The following is a 21,229-nucleotide window of genomic DNA, read 5'->3' as shown; positions in this document are numbered from 1 at the left end:
CTCGAACTCAGAAATCCGCCTGCCTCTGCCTCCCAAGTGCTGGGATTAAAGGTGCGTACCACCACTGCCCAGCAATCGAGGGATATTGTGCAGGATGAATATCTGTACCTAAAATTTCACCTGAAACCAGACATACTCCCCACCCTATAGCTTTCTGAACCCCAGCCTGATGGCTCAGTGCAAAAATCCCACACCTGCCTTCATGTGACTGCCTGCACTCAAAAATCACAGCTGCACTACAGGTGCTGTATAAATAGGTTGTAGGCAGTATGTCTAAGATATACATGAAGCTTAAGGAATTTCATATCTAGACATTGGTTCCATCTACAAGATACTGCAAGCCTCCCCAAATCTACAATCTGAAGTGTGTCTGGTCTGCGTGTTTCAGATTAGAGGTATCCAGCCTGTACTTGGTGCTCAGATCTAATCATATGATGGCAGAACTGTCTGTCGACACCTACATCTAGTGGCTGGGACATGGCAGGGTCAGCTGCGCTAGTTCAGGAAACAGGTAAAGACAGGTAAAAAGGCCATGGTGGCTAGTAACATCAAATCACTAAGTAAAACCACCCAGGAGGAACATTGTAAGCCTCTGCTCAGCACATTCACTTTAAGAGAGTTGCTTCCCATACATTTTGTCACCTCAGAAGTTAATAATTCAGAGTGGAAATTCTGTATCATATTAATTATTCAATACATCTTAATATTTTCTTCATTGCCAGATGTTATAGCTCTCAATAAGTGAAATATTGCTTTCCTCTGTAATTGGTTATATATTTGATTATAGATTCTAAAATATCCTGTATAATTCTCAAATATGACATTGTATTGTGCACAGTGGTCGCACCTTTTCATATACATGACAGTGAGTGTTGCTGCAGTTAAAACTGAACATCAGCTCTTACTCAGAACTTCAGCTTCCTCTGCGTCTGCAACATGGGTATGGTAAATAACTAAAGAAATAATGAACATAAAATGATTCTTTACATAACAACCCCAAAATACCAATAAAAAAGTTTCAAGAAAATCACAGAAAGGAGGATGAGAGCCAGGCCTCTGTTTCTGGGGAGCGAACTGTCTAGGTTCCCACGGAGCGGATGCAGTTCCACGGTGCTGCAGACGTTCCTGTCTCAGCCTGTGTAGTGGGACTTACACTTGTAGGCCGTCTGTGCTTTCAGTTCTGAGTCTTTGCCTGCTGTGTGCAAACCTAACTCTGCTGACAAGGACATTTTAGCTGGGAAGAAATTATAGCAATCTTTACTGTATGTGTTTTAATTATAAAAATGATATATAAAGATAATCCACGTAGAATATTAGTGTTTGCTAAATAACATTTTTCTTCTTGAGAAGTCGGAGATGATAGTAAATCTTTTCATGAATGCCAAAAGCTCCGTGTGGGTAAAGACAACTTTAACACCCTTTGGCTGGTTATATATAGTAAAAGTGTTGACAGGTTTTTCTTAATAAACCAATTCCAGAAAAAGTTTTATCTGACTCTGTATAAAAATCATCACTGTCAACATCAAATAATATAGCTTAAGCCACCTCATTAGCATAGCATTGCCCTGGGCATTATGCAGAATAAATACAGGGTACTATCTTTAGCTGATGTGCCAAAATGTACTGTCAGTGAATATATATTTGACAGTTCTAGCTTATACAGAAGTACAGCCTTTAAAACACTTGATTTTTAAGTTTCAAAATATCTTCCACCAGAAACAGTGCTTTTATGAGGCTACCTTTCTTGGTGAATTTTTTGCTCATTCTAACTCATTAAAGGTCAAAAAGTTGTCTATAGAGTAATAATTATATATTTCCATTGGTAAAAGCCTTGGTCCATTGGAGCTGCCATAACAAAATATCCTAGCCTGGGTGATTTGTAAACAATAGAAATGTATTGCCCACTGTCCTGGAGGCTAGAAAATCCAAAGTCAAGGTGCCAGAAGATTCAGTGTCCGGTAAGGGCCTGTTCATAGATGCCTCCTCTTGACACATCTCCGTGAAACTGGAAGAGAAAAAAATGAATGTCCCTTGAGCCCTTTCTGATGTTGCTAACATCACCTCTCCTGGGGGCAGCCACTCACCCTGGAAAGCCCTTCATCTCTTCGTTCTCACAATGGGGATGAAGTTAGGCCCAACATTCAGAGCACCATGCGTGGCCACTATGTTTTTATCTCTTTTATCCAAGATAAAATTTTCTCCTCCTAGTGATCCCTGTTCTCTCTCACAGTTCGCTTATCTGACTTTGGGAACCAACAGCCTAAGCCAACGTAAGCCATCAGTAAGCCTGGTCAGTAAACTCAAGGGCTGGATGCCCATTGTTAAGACCTGTAGTTACTACATGCACACCTGAAGGCAAGCTAGAGTCACATGCATACTTACATGACAACTCACAGAACATTAACTGACACAGGATGTACATGCATGAAAGCTAGCTAGGAAATGATGCAGACTTCATGTCGGTAGGTTTGCTTTGCTTTTAGGAGCAAGGGCTGAGAGAATTTGCATTCAGCCTTTGCATAGTAACGTTGACATGGAAGGCATGGTTCTGGTGGTCTGGCAATGACCAGAGTCAGAGTTCTGTTTGTTGCCTTATTCCGGAAGGATGTGTGAGGAGCCCCTGCAGCCTGAGCTGCTGCTGGAAGGCTGGGCTAGGGCAGCCTCCAGCTGGACTCGTGGGCCAAGCAAGGTGTGCTGCGATCCCATCCGCTAGACACATCATCCCAGAGGCAGCCAGGGTGCTGGCGTACCCATCCCTGTCTGACAGATCAGTCCCTCAGTAGTGACAGGCAGACGGCGTTGATTTCTGAGGCTACCCAGGCACACCATCTGGTGAAAGGAGAAACTGAGGAAGGAGGGTTCTTCTATTGCTCTCAGCAGTGCATGCTTTCTTCTCAGGCCCTGGCCTCCAACAGTCCCTCTGAATAAGCACTACTGAGATCTGTCCCCATCTCCACAGGTGACCACATCTCTGTTTCCCTGGGTCCTTGAGGCTTATGCCTACTGTACCACACATTCACATTCCCCTCCATCTCAGAAGCGTCCCAGTCTGGGCGGTAGATTACACGGTTGCTCCTGATCTGATCTCAGGCTCTGCTCTGAACGTCTGGATGAGTTCAGACCTACGCGCACGTGATGTTAAGTAGTTGTTGACATGGCCAGCCTCCTTTCTGCATTTGTTCCTTAGTCCTCATGAGGTAGAGGTTTGTTCGGTTTCGGAAGGACATTTTGGTTTTGTTCAGATCAAGTGGACTAAATTAAAGATGGCTAGAGACTCACTGATACGATTTCCTTTGAGAACAAACATTTATGATTCTTCCTTTTGAGTCTGGGCTGAGCATTGGAGTATACAGAAGTGGCACTCAGGCCATGGTCTAGCTGCTTCAGCTTGGTTCCTTGACCCTCTGAGCTACACTTAAGACATGTAGGGAGCCCATTGTTCCTTCCGGGAACTAATGTGGAGACCTTGCAAGCTACATGGAAGGGGGGTTCTGTTTCCACAGTTCTTACCAGTGTGGCTGTCCCACCCACCCTAGGTGGACAACTGTGAATGATCCCATTTAATGTGATGTCAGACCAGAAACTCACTCAGTGGAGTGCTGCCCAAATCTCCATCAACAATGTGAAATCTAGTAAACTGGTTGTGTGAAACCATGAACTGTAGGGTAGGATTTGGCTTTGGGTTTTGCTTATTTGTTTTTCTTTTTAAACATTTAAAAACATATTTAAATGTTAATTTAACATTTTAATTAAATATGTTAAACATATTTAAATGTTTAAAAACAGCAATCCCTTTAAAAATGTTTACTGAAGATGAATAAGTGATATATAAATGAATGAACAAACCTGAACTCTTTAAAGATGGCTTCAACCCCTGCCTTCTGTTCTTGGAATTTACCTAGAGTCTTAGTTAGGGTTTTACTGCTGTGAACAGACACTATGACCAAGACAACTCTTATAAGGACAACAGTTAATTGGGGCTGGTCACAGGTTCAGAGTTTCAGTCCATTATCATCAAGGGGGGGCGGGGAGCATGGCAGCATCCAGGCAGGCATGGTGCAGGAGGAGCTGAGAGTTCTACATCTTCATCTGAAGGCTGCTAGCAGAATACTGGCTTCCAGGCAGCTAGGATGAGGGTCTTAAACTTCACACCCACAGTGACACATGTATCCCAACAAGGCCACACCTAATAATGCCACTCCCTGGGCCAACCATCTACAAACCATCACACCTAGTGTCATTTGGTTGACCAGGCAGGACTATAATTTGAAGATCATGTTTAGTCTTATTAAGATCATAACATTTTAGAGGGAGATGGCTCTGCAGTTTGCTCTTTCAGTGGACCTGAGTTCAATTCCCAGCACTCATAATAGGCAGCTCACAGCTGCCTGAAACTCCAGATCTAAGAGGTCTGAAATTGTTTTCTGGCCTCTCTGTGTACCTATGTTCACATGCGCTAACACCCACATAGGCACTGGCTGCTCCAAGGACCCAGGTTCAAGTCCCAGCACCCACATGGCAGTTCACAACTGTCTAATTCCAGTCCAGGGGATCTGACACCCTCACACAGACATACATGGAGGCAGAACACCAATGTGAATAAGAAATATTTTTAATTAACAGATTTTAAAGGGATGTGTAGTCATTAAAGCTGAGTGTCAGTAGGAACATTGTGTGTGTGTGTGTGTCTTCACGTTTGCTTCTTTGCCGTCCAGTGTATCTCTTGTATCTGCTGTTCCTGAACACAGCTGGTAGCCACCACTAACTTATGTTACTAAGAAAGCTTCTTCCATGTATTTGCTGTTATTCTGATCCCACCCTGACATCTAGCACCTTGGAATATAGGGGGAGTATGTATGTATGTATGTATGTATGTATGTATGTATGTATGTACAGCAACAGTTGAATGTATGAATATAAGTCTCTTTGGGTCATCACATGCTGTGTTTTGACCATTCCCCACTCCCCTAAATGTTCAGGGACCATTAATAAGTCAATCTAAGCAATCATTGCAGGGCACATAAAACAGGCAGCGTTCTGGGGGGGGGGGGTGCACACCCAGAAAGACTATGCTTACATTATCCCAGTGACAGCATGACCCTCATGAGGAAACCCCTAGCATGAGATCCATCACCTCATGGTTACTCTCTAGGTACCCGTGAGCATCTGGTAGCATTCCAGCAGCACCAGCAGGCAGGGCTGTGGCTCAGACAGCGCCACTGGCTGTGGCTCTTGTTGGACAATGACTGTTGGTTTATGCAGGTTGAGACTTTAATAACTGCGAGTATGGTGCAGATCTGGGGAGTTGCTTCTCCTCTTTCGTGTCCCGATTGTCTTATCATGGTGTCAGAGACATGGTTCGTATCCTGTGGCAGCAATGTGTGGTGAGAAACAGATGCTTTGATAAGGAAAAAATGCTTGTCTGTAGAAGATACTAGATTGTCAGCTTACATAAATTAGAGGGAATATTGCCTCTTATTTTTCTAACTCCTTTTCATGGCAAGTAATGACTTTTAGAGTAAATAATTAGATTTGGTCGTACTTGGGTCAGGCAGTGTAAGCCAGAGACAGGCGGGAAGATAGTTAGCAACAGGGTGGGGATATTTCTGCAGCTCTATCACTCCCGTTAAGACTCTAGAACTGGCTTGCTAACAGGTGGTTCGCAGGAGCCTAAAGATGAATAGGTAGCATCCCTGTAGTGTTTCACTGTATCCATAGTGCTTGGATGGACAGTCCGTCTGCAGTGCTGAGTGCAGTCCGGCGTAAGCCAAGTCCACTGCACATGCTAATTGCTAGTAATGTTATTGCTCTAACCATCGTTCACACTACACATTAATATTTCTGTTTCACAGGCTGAGGAACCTGGGGGCAGCGTATCCATGGGGGGGCGGGGGGGGGGACATGCCTCTGCCTGTGCCCTATGTCTTGGTTTTAGCCTGTGGCCAACCTTGACTGTTAGCCTTTATTCCAGGCTCTCTCAATATCTACCAGACATTGTTGTAGGACATTTGGGATGGGGAGTGAGCCACAAAAGCAGTGTTTTAGTTACCATGGAATTGGCGTAGCGGGCATGGAAGAGAGAGTGAGAATAGATGAGGCCAGGTAGAGACAAGAGCTCAGGAGTAAGTTGTATTACAGATGAGGGGTTTTGAGCTTATGAAAGTAGCAGGGTGTATTTTCTCCCAGCCAGTAGTTTCTGCTCGGTCTGTCCCCATAACCACTGCCCTCGGCCTGCTGTTACAGACCCTCATATCCTGTCCCCGATAAGGATCAGAGACCCCCCCACCCCGCCATGCCTCAAATGGTCTCTTGTAACTCTCTGCAAATGGTTTTCATGTGCATGTGGGCCCGACCCTGTCACATATCGGACAGTTGCCATGCTCTGCTTGCTACTGTAAGGGCCCCACCCTGGCAGTGTGGTAGAGTGATCAGCCCCACCTTCTCCTTCACTTGGGTTTTTTCTTTTCCCATTGTTCACCTGTTACTTTTCCTGCTTCAGCTCTAAAGTTCTGTTTTCATAACCCGAGCAGTCAGTCTCATGAGAGTGGGCCCAGCCTACCTAGTGTGGTGTGTATGACTGTTTCCATCTCTGTCATAACCTTTGTTTTATAGAAATAGGAACTGTTGAAATCTGGCATTTTTGCTTGTTTGATTTCTGGGTGTTTTGAGGTAAGATCTCGATCTAGCCCAGACTGACCTTGAACTCATGGTTCAAGAGCTAAGTTTAAAGGCATGAGCTGCCACATCTTGTGGCTATTTCAGCTTTAAATTTTTCTTGGTGGTGGTGGTGGTGGTGGGGAGGTTCTGGTAATTAGTGCTTTAGAGGAAAGAAAAATATGTTTAAGTCTTTTCATGAGAATAAAGGTGTTCTCCAGGTACACACTCCTTTGCTGGTAATTCCTAATGCCTTAGCTCTCGATAGTTTCAAGCATCTTTAAGCTTTAGGGGCAACTTTAATAAAATCGTTTGTTTCTGACATGGGCTGCTTCTCTTCACGGACTCTTAAACTGAGGTCTTGGCACTCAGCGTCTCTGGGTTCCTGTGAACTTAATGGCATACCACAGAGATTCCTTCCACACCCTGTAGACTGCAGAGCCGGTTCTCCTGGCCAGAAGCAGGGTGTTTCTCTGAGGTTTAGCTTTCTGCCCTGCACAGGGTTCTCACAGAATGACTAGATAAAAAGAAACGGGAGGAACTGGAAACCTCCCACTCCCTTTGGCCCCTCTCCTGACTCTTTTAGTTAGAAAGACAGTGGAGGAGTTGTTTCCTGTATCTTGTTGCACTCTTCCTGGGCTTTTGTCACCTTGGCCTTGCACATGGTGCCGGGGTAGCTTTTTGGTGCATTGAGAATGCCCGTGAGTTTCTTTCCATCATCCCTTGGGCCACCCGAACAGAACCAGAGGGTCCCATGTCAACCCTCCTAATTTCTGTGAGCAAGGCTGACAATTCACGTAAGTTGCATGGAGTCCCAGACAGCTCTAACCACACTCTTGGTGGCATCTTGTGTATGTTATGTGACGCTTCTCACTGTACAAGTTCAGTGTGCACTCAGACCCTCGAGAGAGTCACAGCAAAGGAGTGATGAAGAGAAAGCCATTAGGAAGATGGGAATGACGTAGGCAGTTGAGAGGACATGAGCTTAGAGGAAATGTGCACCTTGCTTAGCCCTGCTCTCCTCCCCAGCACAGTGCTGGACGGGGACTGTGGCCATAGTCTTACACTCAGTACTTGAGTGCTGGTGTAAATTCCAGCCGTGCACCGGAAGCTGTGTGTGCAGCCACACCGCAGTTTGATGAACTAACCGATGGGTTTTGCTAGTTCAAAGGCTTTAAAAAGAAAAGAAAAACATACATAGGGGTTTTTTAAATACACATTTTATATACCTTTTGGTACAGAAATCACACTTAAATTACATTCATCAGATTGCTGGTTATGTTTGTCAAAAAGTGGCACTAATAATAATAAGGGTAAATTATGATACAGTTTTAGGAGACCGGTACATACATGTGATATATGTGGATATATGTATATCATGTCTATGCATCCTGTAAAATGTAATACTGTTTGGGCATCATGATATGTTGTCATTTATTGAGATGGATAACTCCATAGTATTAAGCAAAAACAAACTACTAAATGGTTTGATCTCTTAGTATAAAAAATGTATGCGTCTGTTAATATATATGAGCAGGAGAATCTAGACGTTTATATACCAAAATAGTTATGGTGCTCATTCTCACAAGTGAGATTGAGTCTCAGTCTCTCTCTCTCTCTCTCTCTCTCTCTCTCTCTCTCTCTCTCTTTCCCTCTCTCCTTCTCTCCATCTCCCTCCCCCTTCTCTCTCTTTCCCTCTCTCCTTCTCTCCCTCTCCCTCCCTCTCCCTCTCTCCCTCTCCCTGTCTCCCTTTCCTTCTCCCTTCCCTCCCTGTCTCTCTCTCCCTCCTTCCCCTCTTTTCTCCTCCTCCATTCCCCCTCCCTTCCTCCTATTTAAGTATTGGTAGGAATTTGTTTGGGTTTTGTTTGTTTGTTTAAACATTGATGCATTGTTTGATTTGAACAAAGAAGCAGGGGAGAAAACCTGCTTCCATTTTGCAAAAAAGAAAGATTCCTCAAGACAGAAGTTAGGACCCATGGAGGAGTGAATGCAGACATCACAGGTCTGAGCACAGCAAACTTTGAAACTCTGAACTTTTAACACTAATATTCAAGGAACCGACAGCAGGATGTAGTCAACTGCCCGCCCGTAGTATGAGTTCTGTGTCATGGAAGGTGTTCAGAACACTGCAGAGACACTGGGAAAGGTGGCCCCAGAGTGGTGACGCCTCTGAATATTTGCTATTTGCCTCAGGCCCTGTGAGGAGAATTTAACACTGGGAAGAAAGTTGAACAAGGAAACTTAAGAAAAACCCTTTCTGGTTCTCTTCTGAACTGAAAGAGGATTTTATTCCAACCAGCTTATGGCCAAGAAGAGCCTGACAAAACCCTGGTGAGATGTGCCCTTCTCTTAAAGTGCAACAGTGCTATACCCTCAAAAGGAGATTAGCGGGACTGACTGCGGAGATCTCGCCACCGTTTACCGTGATGGGTATGAACAGAAGAGCCTTGGTCTTAGACTTGCTGACTGTGAAGTCATAGATGGTAGACGTCTGGTGCCGTTTGGGATCAGCGTCACCAATGAGTCTGCTGGTTCCTGACATCTCTGAAGCTCAGAGTCCGTCTGCAGAGTTTATGTATGTATAGATACGTGCGATCCCACAGATTCAGGCTCAGTAGCTCTGGAGCAAGGCCCAGGAATCAGTACCTAAATTCTCAAGTTGTTTTAATGACCAGTCACACTCAGACATTCCCAGAATAAAGTGTGCGTAAACACACACATTAGGACAGTTATGAAGCCAAGACAGCCTATTGATGAGCACAGTCCAGGCCTAAGCCACCGATACCTACAGAGCGGCAGCATGGAGAAGCCCGTCGGCATTCTACACTAGGCGATGTTTTGTGCAATCCACTAAGCACAGCTGCTTTTATTTATTCATACATTATATAGTCACACTCATGAATATAAATATAACAGAAGCATGCAAATTCATGTTAATAAGACAAATGTTTCCCGCAGTCTACAAACAAGCTAATCGGCCACCTTCCGATCCCAACAGTGGTGTCCCCTTCGTGACGCAGGTTAACAGTGGTTCATAAATAGAGTAATTTGGGAATTTGGCCTTCACAACTTCTTCCCGAATGGTATCCTCTGAAAAAGGAGAAATGAAGGAAACCCACGGGGCTGCGATGGGAATCAAACATGAGAGTAGCTGCTGTCACCTACTCACAAAGCGTGTGGCCCTCCTAAATAATAATGCCAGCTGCTATAAGTGCTGTGTCTGATGAGGTCACTTCCAGCACCCCGCCCTTCCCCAGTTCTGTGTCTCAGGTGAAGTGTGTGACCTGCCTTGCAAGCCTCAGCAGGGATGGGAGGGGTCGCACAGGTGGATCCTGCAAGCCGTTTGCTATTCCTTGACCCTCCAGGCACTACCTACAAGCTCTTGATACCTAGTTCTAATCTGGCTTGGAAGTTTTCCCTGATACTTCCTGGCAGATTCCTTACCCCTTGACTTAACCTTGTATGACACCTCCCCAGTGAAACTTGTGATATCCTTTCTAGGATGGTGCCTGTGCCCCCAGAATGCTCTCTGGCCTGCCTCTTTTGTCTCTAATAAACCTTAACTTACTTACCTTTAGTGCTAACACCCATTTCTTCTACTGGGCTATAGTCAGCACGAGGGCGGAAGGCTTTGTTGTTTCTTGTGTATCCTAAGTGGGCATAGCAGTATGTAGGATGTAGGAAGTCTTAGAAAATAAATGTGGATGGATGACAAAGTCTATGATCCAAAGTTCTATTGCCTGCCTCCCACCATTCTGCTATTACTGCACAGTGGGCCTTTCTCAGTGCAGCCCGTGGTATCCACGGAGTTAAAGCATCCTGCACACTGTGTGCAGACAGTATTGCTCCTCAGCTCCTGGTGAGCCTTCCTACTGCGTGAGTCAGAATGCACTGACAGTAGCTGCTCCATGCTCTGGTCCCACAGGGTTGACTTCACCCTTCATGTGCACTTTGATATCTCTGCTAAAGATCAGCCTGCTGTGTGTTCTTACAGCAGTGCGAGACACTCGCCATTAAGTGTTGATCGGGCCACCATGTCTGATACGATTTCTAACTCTCAGGTGTAAGAGTGCTTGAGATGTAGTCCAACAGCAGACACTTGAGAGACTAATATTAGTCCACATGACTAGCTAAGTCGACTCTGAGGCTAAAGCCTTGGTTTGGTTTGGGAGTTGTGTTACCACAGCAGTAGACAAAGCAGTGTGCTGTGCTCCGTCAACACGGGCCATTCTCTTTTTCCATGTCTTCTCATCCAAGTCCCAAGGAGATCCAGGTTCTTCCAGGTCTTACCTTCTCGTGTAGGACTCTTCCTGTCATCCCAGCCCCTCCTGCTAGTGTTAGCGTCTTCTGTAAGGCCCAGTGCTCTGAGACTATGTCTCCGTGTGTCCTCTCAGGCAGTGCAGGGCTGCTTCATGCCATCGCTCTGGCTCCCTCTCCCTCCCTAGTTCCACCTCACACCCCTGATCCCTTGGCACAGCTTGTTTCTCCTCGGCACATCTCTCCATGTCTTGATGATTTCTGATTTCCTAACACTCTGTCTTTTGGCAAGCCGTGGTCTTACATAAGTGTGATGGCAGGAGGGGGTGGGTCCTGTGCTGTCTGATCTGGATTCCTGTATTGTCTCCTCTGGCTTTGACGGCATCTTTGTTGCATTAAGTGGGAGCAGGTACCCAAGCTCCATTTTACCAACTGAGATGAGACCCAGATATCAGGAAGTGCTGTGTTCAGCCTGCAGCCTCTCCCGGGCAGGGAGAGCCAAGCCTCCATCCACACCACAGTTTATATATATTATTTCCCACTGTCCCAAACTCGTGTTAACTGAGAGACGAAGTCTATTGCCATCTGATGTTTGGAAATATATAGGGGTGGTGTTGTTGATTTGTTTTGTTTTCCTCTCAAGATTTTGACCTGTTTGTCAGGTTTCTTGATCAGGTTATTAATCTGCATTTTTTTTTTTTTAGCATCCTTAATACCCTGGTGACCGAAAAGACCACTGTCTGTTCAGTTGGTAGAGATAGACAGGTTCTCTGATACTGGCTACATTTTCACACCGTTACTGCATGTTCCTAACAGCCACTGGATTCGGACCTGTGTTTGTAATGCAGAACAGTGTGCTGAGGACTCAGCCGTCAACCTGTCAAGGAGACCTGTTGATCGTAGGTTGGCCACCATCTGTTTGAACTTTAACCTCCAGACTGAAGAGCACACGTGTCAGCTAACTGCTAGCAACTTGATATTTTTGCAAATTTTGAAAAGTCACCCCGATCTAATAGATCCTGTGCTTTTCAACTAAAAGTTGTCTTTCTTAACTATAAAATAGTGATACACTGCTGTATTTAAGCTTAGGAATGTTCTTTAGGATACCTTTCTTTTACCTAATAATAGAAGTCATTTGCTAGTTAGTTTAAGATCATCCTCAGGCCGCCCACCAAGTCACTGTGTAGCTGAGGGTGACCTTGAACTCCTGCTCGTCCTGCCTCCATCTCCTAAGTGCTTGGATTACAGGTGTTTGCCACCACTAGGCCCAGCATTAGAAAGCAGTGTCTCAGCACTTAACATTCTCAATGAGTGTAGTTAACTGACTGAAGTTAGGTCTTAACGTCAACTCAATAAATATTGTTTCTTACCATTTGTAAATTGCTTCATTAACAAATCAAGACATGTCGTCTTGTGCTCTGTGTTAAACTATGAAAAATATAAATCGATAACTCTTTTTCTTTCAGCTGGCTGATTCTGTGTGGAGCAGGGCATGCTTCTGTTTGATGCTTTTCATCTTGATGAATTCCACTGCAGTTCCACAGTTCCACAACAGTTCTTTGTTGTTGTTGTTGTTGTTGTTGTTGCTGTTGTGTTCAGGAGCTATTTAGAACATGATTTGTTTTGTATCCTTATAGACTATAGTAAAGTTGTTACTGGTAACAGTTACGTTACCAGTAAAGCTAACGATCGCATGACTGCCTGAGATTTTGAGTGCACATCTCATGAACTTTTAAATTAAGAGAAGTCAGTCTGAGATGCTAAGAGTAAATTTCCCAAGCATGTCTGGAAAGGATACATAATTGGTTTTAAAGGATCCATAGCTGACTAATTGAAAACATCATTTGAAAAGCCCATTTATGATCCCTTCTGAGAGCAATTTCAGAATGCCCTAGGTAGACACCAAGCCAACTGGTGCACCATTTTACCATACTAGAGAGAAAAAGAGAAACTGTTTTCCCTGCTTACTAACCACTGCGATACATGTGTGTTCTTTCAGGTATGAGAAGGTGCCAGTCATCCTGGTCGGGAACAAGGTGGATCTGGAGAGTGAGAGGGAAGTGTCCTCCAACGAAGGCCGCGCTTTGGCCGAGGAGTGGGGCTGCCCCTTTATGGAGACTTCTGCCAAGAGCAAAACAATGGTGGATGAGCTCTTTGCTGAGATCGTGAGGCAGATGAACTATGCATCTCAGCCTGACAAAGATGACCCCTGCTGCTCTGCCTGTAACATACAATAGCATCCGCACATGGCTGTCCCGGACAGGACTCGTGTAGGCTCGTAGGCAACAGTAACCTTGTCTACCACACTGCAGTTCGTAGGATGGGTGCTGTGAGAGTCGCAGTGCACTGCAACCTTCAGGCCGGTGGCCAGCTGATGCCTCTGAGTACCTGTGGGTTCCGTGACTACAGCTTCCACCTCTGTCCTCAGTCCTCTGTACGTCTGCAACCTGAAGGCACCACCGCCAAACTACAGGGTGACCTCGTTTGACGTGACAATGGCATTGCCATTGAGGTGACAGAAGCCACTGTTGTGTAAACTAATCATGAGAGAAACCAGAAGAATTCCTATGATCACTAACAATTAAAATATTTTGTTGTCTTAAAAAAATAAATAAAGGAGAAATATTTTCCTACGAGAGTACTGAAGTCAGGATCGGATGGAGCTTCTAGCCAGTATTCCATCCAGTAAAACAGCACTGCAGGGAGACTCTGCTCAGCTGACACGTTTCTAGTTTCCAAATTGATGCCTAATTGTAGATGTTATTCTAATTTGTGATATGAAACTCACTCACATATCAGTCCTCAATAGAGTAAAAGTCAGAACAAGGCTGTGTGAAAACCCAATCTGGCTTTAGAACTTGTTGAATCACCTGCTCTGCCACAGAACATAGTCTCTCATGGGGGTCTATGAGAATTGAATCGCACACCCACCCTTGGGTAATGGAGCAGGGATGGTCTTTATTTACTGAACAAGAAAGAGGCAACTGAGACGGAGAGCCCAGCCTTACTAACGAGCCTTGTAGCCGATTAACCATCGCAGAAGGAAAATGAAGCCATGTTACACCCACACGCTCCTGTTTGAGACACCCCACAGGACAGTACGAACATCTGGCTTTTGTGTGTGTGTGTGTGTGTGTGTGTGTGTGTGTGTGTGTCGTGAAAGCAGCCTTTAAGGGCCACAGTTGCAATGTGACCCTTGGCTCACCTGCTTTGGAAATCCAGTTTGCTGTAGCACAGCTTTACTGTAGGCATTTAAAAAAAAAATTGAATAACCTATGAGATAATTTGGGCTTAAAAGTAGAGTATAACTTGTTTTAGGGAGGGAAGGAGGGACCACAAACCCTCATCCCTTTCCTGAAGAATCATGGAAGCTTTTCTTGTGTGCATTTCGCCCTGATAGCTGAAGGCACACACTGCCTGAGTAACTCTTTTGTTTCTAAAGGCTGCTTAAGCTCCCTCCGGCATTTTTGGTTATCATGGCTGTGAAGTGTTTATCATTTGCATGAGTAATGGCACAGGAGAAAAAATAAATTTCTATTCAGGAGTTTCCCACTCGAGTGTGGAAGGGTTGTTACCTCCCGCCAGAGGTGTAAGTGCTGGTGGATGTCTTGAGCCTGCCCTCGGAAGATGTGTTTGGCCTTCAGAACCGCAGTGTCGCTGAGCCTGGATGCGCTTAGGGCCCACGCCTTCTTGGCTTCACAGTCTTGTGCAAGTAACCACTTAGTCTCGTGTGTACCAGAGAGAAGAGTGTGTTTATGTGTGCATGTGTGTTTATTGTTCCTAAGAATTTGGCACAATTCAGAGGTCATTGCCTCAACTGAGAATCTATACTGCAGAACATATTGTATAAGCAAGCATTTTTTAAAAAAAATTATTTGTCTCTTACAAGCCATTGAAATCTCCCTCACCCCAAGTATTTATTAGCTGGCTTTAAGTTTACAAGATAAGGGGAAAGGTCAATGGTGTTTGTCATATGTGAGAAAAAATAAATAATGTGGGTAAAACCAGCTTGTGGGTGTTAGAGAGTCTTTGAGAATTCACGCCCTTCAGCGCCATTTTCTCCACTTAAGTTCCACATTTTGTAGGACAGAAAGTCCTAACAGTTTCCTTGAATCAAAGCTTATTATGTAAAAATTGATTTTGACTCAGACATATCGAAAAGTTGAACTAAAGAAGTATGTACATCTTATCTGTTGAAGTAGAAATGTTAGCATGTTGACCTCTGAGGCCTCTAACTTCCAGATAAATCTAATTTTTAGAGTCCCATAATGAACAGCAATTTATGATATTGTGTCTTAGAAGCAGCTGTACAGATCCCACAGCTTTATGTCATGGATGGCTGTGCAGACAAGGAAAGGGTGAAGGGTGAGAGCCGGGCAAGCCATGAAGTGAGGGCGTTTGCCAGGCACTTGGGCAGGCTCTTCCTAAGGCCCTCGTTTACACCAGCCCTTCTCAGGGCTCAGGCACCACTTCCTCAGGCCAAATGTGCCACACCCTCTCTCTGTTCCTCTGGTGCAAGTCTGACCATTGTGTATGGTATTTGCTGAGATGGTGATAAAAACCCAAGGACAGGAAAATGACACTTGTCAGCACTTGAAATGGCAGGGCTCAGAGGAGAGTTGCCCCATCAATATTTCTTTAAAGCCCATTATACCTAGCAACTAGATAAATGAAAGTTTGTTCTAACATGCCTTAAAAATATGATTTGACCCAAAGATCCACTGTTTCTTTAGCTATCATTTAATTTTCTTTGTTCTTTTTACTTTCACACAGAGCCAGGTTGTTTCAGGTTTCTTTCTTTTGAGGTGGAACCTGTGGGTTCTTTGAAGCTGTGGCAGCTCCAGTAACCAACGCCTTTGGGCTCCTCAGCTTCCATGAGACCAGCCAGCATCTGTTGGGAAGCCTTCTAGGTGTTTCCGTACACCATGAGAGGTGCTTTGAAGCTCCCACCCTTTGCTTTGTAGAATTAGGGCCTGACAGGGCACTCCAGTTGCCGTCACTCTCGGCGGTAAAACTACTGATGCTTGCTTGCTTGCTTGCTTTCTATGTTGCCCAAGGACCGCCGAGGGCTGTCCAGTGTGAGTGTTGGCTGCTGGTGAATGTGCTTTGTCCCCCACTGCTGTTGGGTTGCTTAGCTGCTTAGTTTCTCCATCAGTAGCCCCCCCTCCCCCGCTTAGCACTGGCTCAGCTTTAACTGTCTCCTCAGCCAATCAGATGTTAAAGACCATGGGGGTCCTCTTGTTTAATTTGTCCTCCTGTATCTATTAAACCTCGATCAGGGTTTCTAGAATGGCTGCAGTAGATTTTGAAAACAGACTTATCGTTATCGATTTGGGGTTTCCCAGAGATCCAGTTCACAGTTAATTGTTGAACTCTGATACAACTGACCATTTAAAAGTGAACAACGGCTTATTGTTTTGTAACAGCGTCGGGTAAGCCCTGGCATTTCAATCGAAACATGAATTGTCACTATTACTCAATGCAAACTCAACAGTTGTATTTGGAGTTAAATTATTTTAACAAATAAATTTATTTAATGAAAGTCTGGCTTGTGTTCGTTGCTTAACCTTGTGCAGTGTATTCACAACATACAGAAGCGGGGCATTGCCACATAAGGCACTAGACTTCATAAAGAAACCCCTTCTGTAGGAAGGGAGGGTGATTGATAATTTTCTTGGGCTTTAAAATAGCATGAGGATGGTTTGAAATCAGCATAAATATCTCTATCTTGGTAAGTATTTTCTTTTTCTTAATCATTGTTGGTTAATTTGGGGACTCTAGGTAATTCACATTTATTAGCCCTTATGGTCCTGCCAACACCACTGAAATTCTCAGTGTCCACCAGCTATGGATTGAGGCAGACTTTCTGTCTTCAGATCATGTGGTCTGAAGATGCCAGAAGCCAAAAGCTGCTGTTCTGTGGGGCTATGGGGCTGCCATGGTCTCTGTGGGGTCCTGTGCTGTGGGGAAGTGGGTCTGGCTTGGTCTGTATGGGGTCCTGCTGGGCTATGAGTCTGTGGGTCTGGTGTGGTCTCTGTGGGGTCCTGCTGTGTTGTGGGTCTGTGGTGTTGGTGGGGTCTGTGGGGTCCTCCTGGGCTGTGAGCCTATGGCTCTGCTATGGTCTCTATGGAGTCCTACTGTGCTATGGGACTGGCATGGTCTATACGGGGCTCTGTGAACGTACAGATGCTATTGTTCGATTCGACCTCAGCTGTTCTGATAAGGCGCCTATTCATCCGATGCTCGTTTAAAGGCTGCCTTTGGTTGTGTGCTCTTCAGACTCCTGGCAGCATGCCAGCGGCTGAGAAGCTTCATTGTTTTAGAGTAGAAGAACGATCTGAATGAACATAACAGAGGCACTGTAGGCAGAATGTCAGATATTTCAAGGAAAATGCCTATATTTTAATAATCAGTATCTGCTGACCGGCTTCACAGTCTGGTTGAAGTGTTTAGAAGGTATACTTACCAAGTTCTTAATTAGCTCAGAGAACAACTGAGATTGAAAAGGAGTACTGTGAAACTCTACCAAGTTTACAGTTAAAGGTACATCGACAGCTGAAGGAGTCTGGAGCCAACCAGGAAGAATGCCTGCTGGCCTCTAGGACCCGTCAGCCTGTCGTCTTTGTCAGAGAGTCTCAGGAGAGGCAATAGACGTTTTAAAGTAGCTATACATTGGCTTTTTGTTTGTTATCATTATTATTTTGCTTAGACTTCCTACACATTTCGTGATACCTGAACAGCTATTGCTGGCACACCTCCTCCAGTTCATTTAAGTTATTAGGTTTTAAGGGAATTGTGTGTCTCCTAGGTACTCTGATAAATTATTATATTCTTCACGTTTCCCTAAAACATGATCTCCATGCTACCTCCTGAGAATGCCTTCAAGACTTGTTAGCCCACAAAAAGGTGGAAGGCAGACGGCTCAGGAGAGTAAACACAAAAGGATTTGTTCAGCATTTGTGCATTAAAAGAAAGAAACACAGGTGATATTTGCGTCTGAGCAAAAGCACCCCTCACACCTCAGAGTTCATTCTGGAGCCAACTGTGAGTGCCTATGGCCAGGAAACACAGATTCAGGTTACCCCAAGTATGGTTTTTCAAAATGGTACAATTTCAGGACTGAATCAAGGCTTGTTTCACAAATACTTGGAGCATCAGCTTGGTGGGTTACAGCAGTTGGGAATTGGCTGCCCTGAGCCTCAGATACTGATGACGTTCTTAGCCTTTGGGTTAGTGGATGATATTGGTCTGTTAGTACATGGTGGTCCCTGATGTCACAGGGATGGATGTTAGCTCAAACACAGAGATGGGGAGTGAATAACTGTTAAGGGGACTGAAGATAGCCCAGAATAAGTTGGCTCTGTATCTGCTCCCATTCCAGCCCTGCAGAGGCAGAGAGTCCTTCACAGCAGTGAGGCATTTTTCTGGAAACTACAGGTCACACCTGGCTTGCTGGACCTTAGCTTACTATCTCAAAGATGCAGAAGATATCCAAGATTCCCTTATGCTTCGCATTTACGGTTGAACAGTGACTGTTTTGTGTAGGACTTACTTTAACTTGCAGAAAACCAGGTTCTCGTGAAAGCAGGAAGGGAAAGTCAGTCCAGCTCCCAGAAATGACTGCTTTTGCTGTGTGCCATCCTGTCAGGTGTGGATGGACGCAGCAGCATACGGGACACACAGTCTGTGGCTTCTTAGAGGGAAGGTGTTTTTTGTTCAAACTGAAGAGCATGTGGCAGAGCTGAAGGGCAGAGCCACGCTTTTCTATTCCTTGGGCTCTCACACTGTAGCCCAGGCTAGCTTCAGATTCATTGCCTCCTCCACCCCAGCCTTCTACATTCCAGGGGTGTGCAGGTGCAACCCATCACTTCTGACTAATCGAAACATTTAAACAACCTTTCCCCCACTATTTCTTCTTATGCTTAAGTAGAATCTGATCACTGCAGCCTCATCAGGTCTTGCATCTCAAGGGTTACTCCGGAACTCGGCCCCGTGCAGGCCATGGAGACGGGCCATGTATAGCTTCCCAAATACTGAAAACATCCCAGACCCATCTGCCTTCCATTTTCTTAAAAGGCAGATTCAAATGAGCTTCCTGGGAAGAAGCAGTGTGTGCCTTCCATGCACATGTATGTTTGGACCTCAGATCATGACTTATAACTAAAATAAAAAATATAAAACAAAGCCTGTTCACTCATACAGCGGTATTCATTGCATAATATTTACAGATGACTGTTTTGTTTCTTCATAAACACCACAGACAACAAAACAGTCTCATGGACTTGAAACCAGGACAGTGAGGTGGTTACCGTTAGCATCTGCCTCTCAGAGCTGCACTGCTGCAGCCTTGACTTTGTGGCTGGAGAGGGAAAGAGCCGACAGAAATGGCTGGGCTGCTGAACCCAAGCCAGGGAGCCAAGACAGACTTTCTGAGAAAGCCAGAGGCAGACATCTTTAAGCTAGGCCTGGCAATAACCTTCACTGAGGAAATGTGATCCTAAAAGGAAACTAATGTAATGGCTCATCTTTTCAGAGGAATTTCAAAGAGCAGCAAAGAATACATCTCATTTTAAATGTGCAGTTTCTAATGTCCCTTTACTTGTAAAAAAAAAAAAAACAATATTACTTACTACATTTATTTATGTGTGCATGCATTTGTATGTGACATGAGTGTGTGCTTGTGCGCGCGCACGTGCGTGTGTGTGTGTGTGTGTGTGTGTGTGTGTGTTTGTGTGTGTGTGTGTGTGTGTGTGTGTGTACATCTTCTGGAAGTTGACTCTCTTCTTCCACCCCATAGGTCCAAAGGATGTAACTCACATTGTGAGCTTGACAATAGGAGCCTTTAGCTGTGGACCCATCATCCCTCCAACCCGTAATGCTCCTTTAAACAATCATGTCTCACGGTGACTTACAGGTCTCCCTCCTGAAGAAATACTGTCTGACATGGTATCACATTCTTGGCCTATGGGGGCAAAATATCAGTATAGGTAAAATGTACTAAAATCAAATAATGTAGCCACTCTAGTCACTCTTTGCTAATGACAATTGGATACATTCTCTGTTGCCATGGAAACTGCCTTGGTAGGTTTTGAAGATAAGGTTCTCCTCCAGGATTCAGTTTTGAACCTTAAAGAAACTTGGTGTTCCATTTCTGAGTTCAGACGCTCCACTGCACTTAGAATTTGACTGGCCTGCAAGCCCAGCTGTTCCACCAGGTAAGGTGAAAGGTGTTCGCTTCCACAAATTCTAGAAAAAACTATTTTCTTTATTGGCATTAGTTTACCTGATACAGTCAATGTCCAATACGGTTGTGATGACTACATCACCACACATGGAACTATTTAAATTTATAGCTGTTGAACTGAAGAAGAGTATGGTGGTTCTTTGCAGTTCACACGAGCTACACGAGTGCTGTGTGTCTCCATCACCACAGAAATTCTAATACAGAAATTCTAATAAAAACAACCAAATGTTATTTGTTCAGAAACAGAATAAGCAAGCATCTGCAGAATTCAGTGTAAGAGTGTGCCATCTGAGTGGTCATAAATGCTCTTAAACTCTTAGGAAGGTGGATGCTCTATTTAATACTGGTGTAATCTTGAGACTCTTTTTAAAAGTCTGTGGTGTGTGTGTGTGTGTGTGTGTTGTTCTTATATAAATGAGTGCACCTGTAACCTTGGGTGTCATCCTTATGGAGCCATTAGCCTCTAACCTTCTTTACAGAGGTCTTCTTGACCGGGAACACACCAGGTGACTGGTGAGTGAACCCTGGAGTGAACCTTTCTCTTTCTCTTTCTCCCCAACACCAACTACTATAGCACCCACCATACCAGCTCTTCTTAGCTGGCTTCTGGGGCTCAGACTCAGATCCCCATGCTTGTGATGAAGCCCAGTCCACCACCTTGAGTCTTAGTGTGGAGATCTTAAACATATACACTGGACTTTGCAAATGATACAGGCAGTCCTGCTCAGAGAAGGGTGAACTCTCAGCCTCCTTTCTATTTAGATAGTAAGGACAGACAGTTGGCACATGAGAGAACATCCAAGTGCCCAGAATCCTTTGGGCCAGCTCAACAGAGACTTAGAGCTCAACAGAGACTGAATCAAGGAGATTCAGCTCTAAGTAACATATGTTCTCAGGAACGTCAAACGCCTCAGTTTCTGGAAACTCCAACATGAGGAGGAATGCAGGTTCTCTAGCTGGTGTTCCATAACATGGCTGCTGCTGTGCCAGAGCCTTGCTTTTACATTTTAATCTTTTTCATTCTCCACCTATTTGTTCCTTCGTTCTTGTGACCCCACACCCGTAAACATGAGG

General features: G+C 44.7%; 1 protein-coding gene across 1 annotated transcript in view; it reads left to right on the top strand.

Moving 5' to 3' along the window:
• Nucleotides 1-16,453, top strand: part of Rap2a (RAP2A, member of RAS oncogene family) — a 28,472-nt gene extending 12,019 nt beyond the window's left edge. Inside the window, exon 2 of the mRNA XM_034498216.2 lies at nucleotides 12,911-16,453. Coding sequence (XP_034354107.1) covers nucleotides 12,911-13,148 — 238 coding nt within the window. The 3' untranslated portion in view covers nucleotides 13,149-16,453. The remainder of the gene's footprint in view (nucleotides 1-12,910) is intronic.
• The last annotated feature ends 4,776 nt before the right edge of the window (nucleotides 16,454-21,229 follow it).

This window comes from Arvicanthis niloticus, chromosome 3 (genome assembly GCF_011762505.2).
Source record: "Arvicanthis niloticus isolate mArvNil1 chromosome 3, mArvNil1.pat.X, whole genome shotgun sequence".
In the NCBI taxonomy this organism is placed as follows: Eukaryota; Metazoa; Chordata; class Mammalia; order Rodentia; family Muridae; genus Arvicanthis; species Arvicanthis niloticus.
This window is presented reverse-complemented; position numbering and strand designations above follow the sequence as displayed.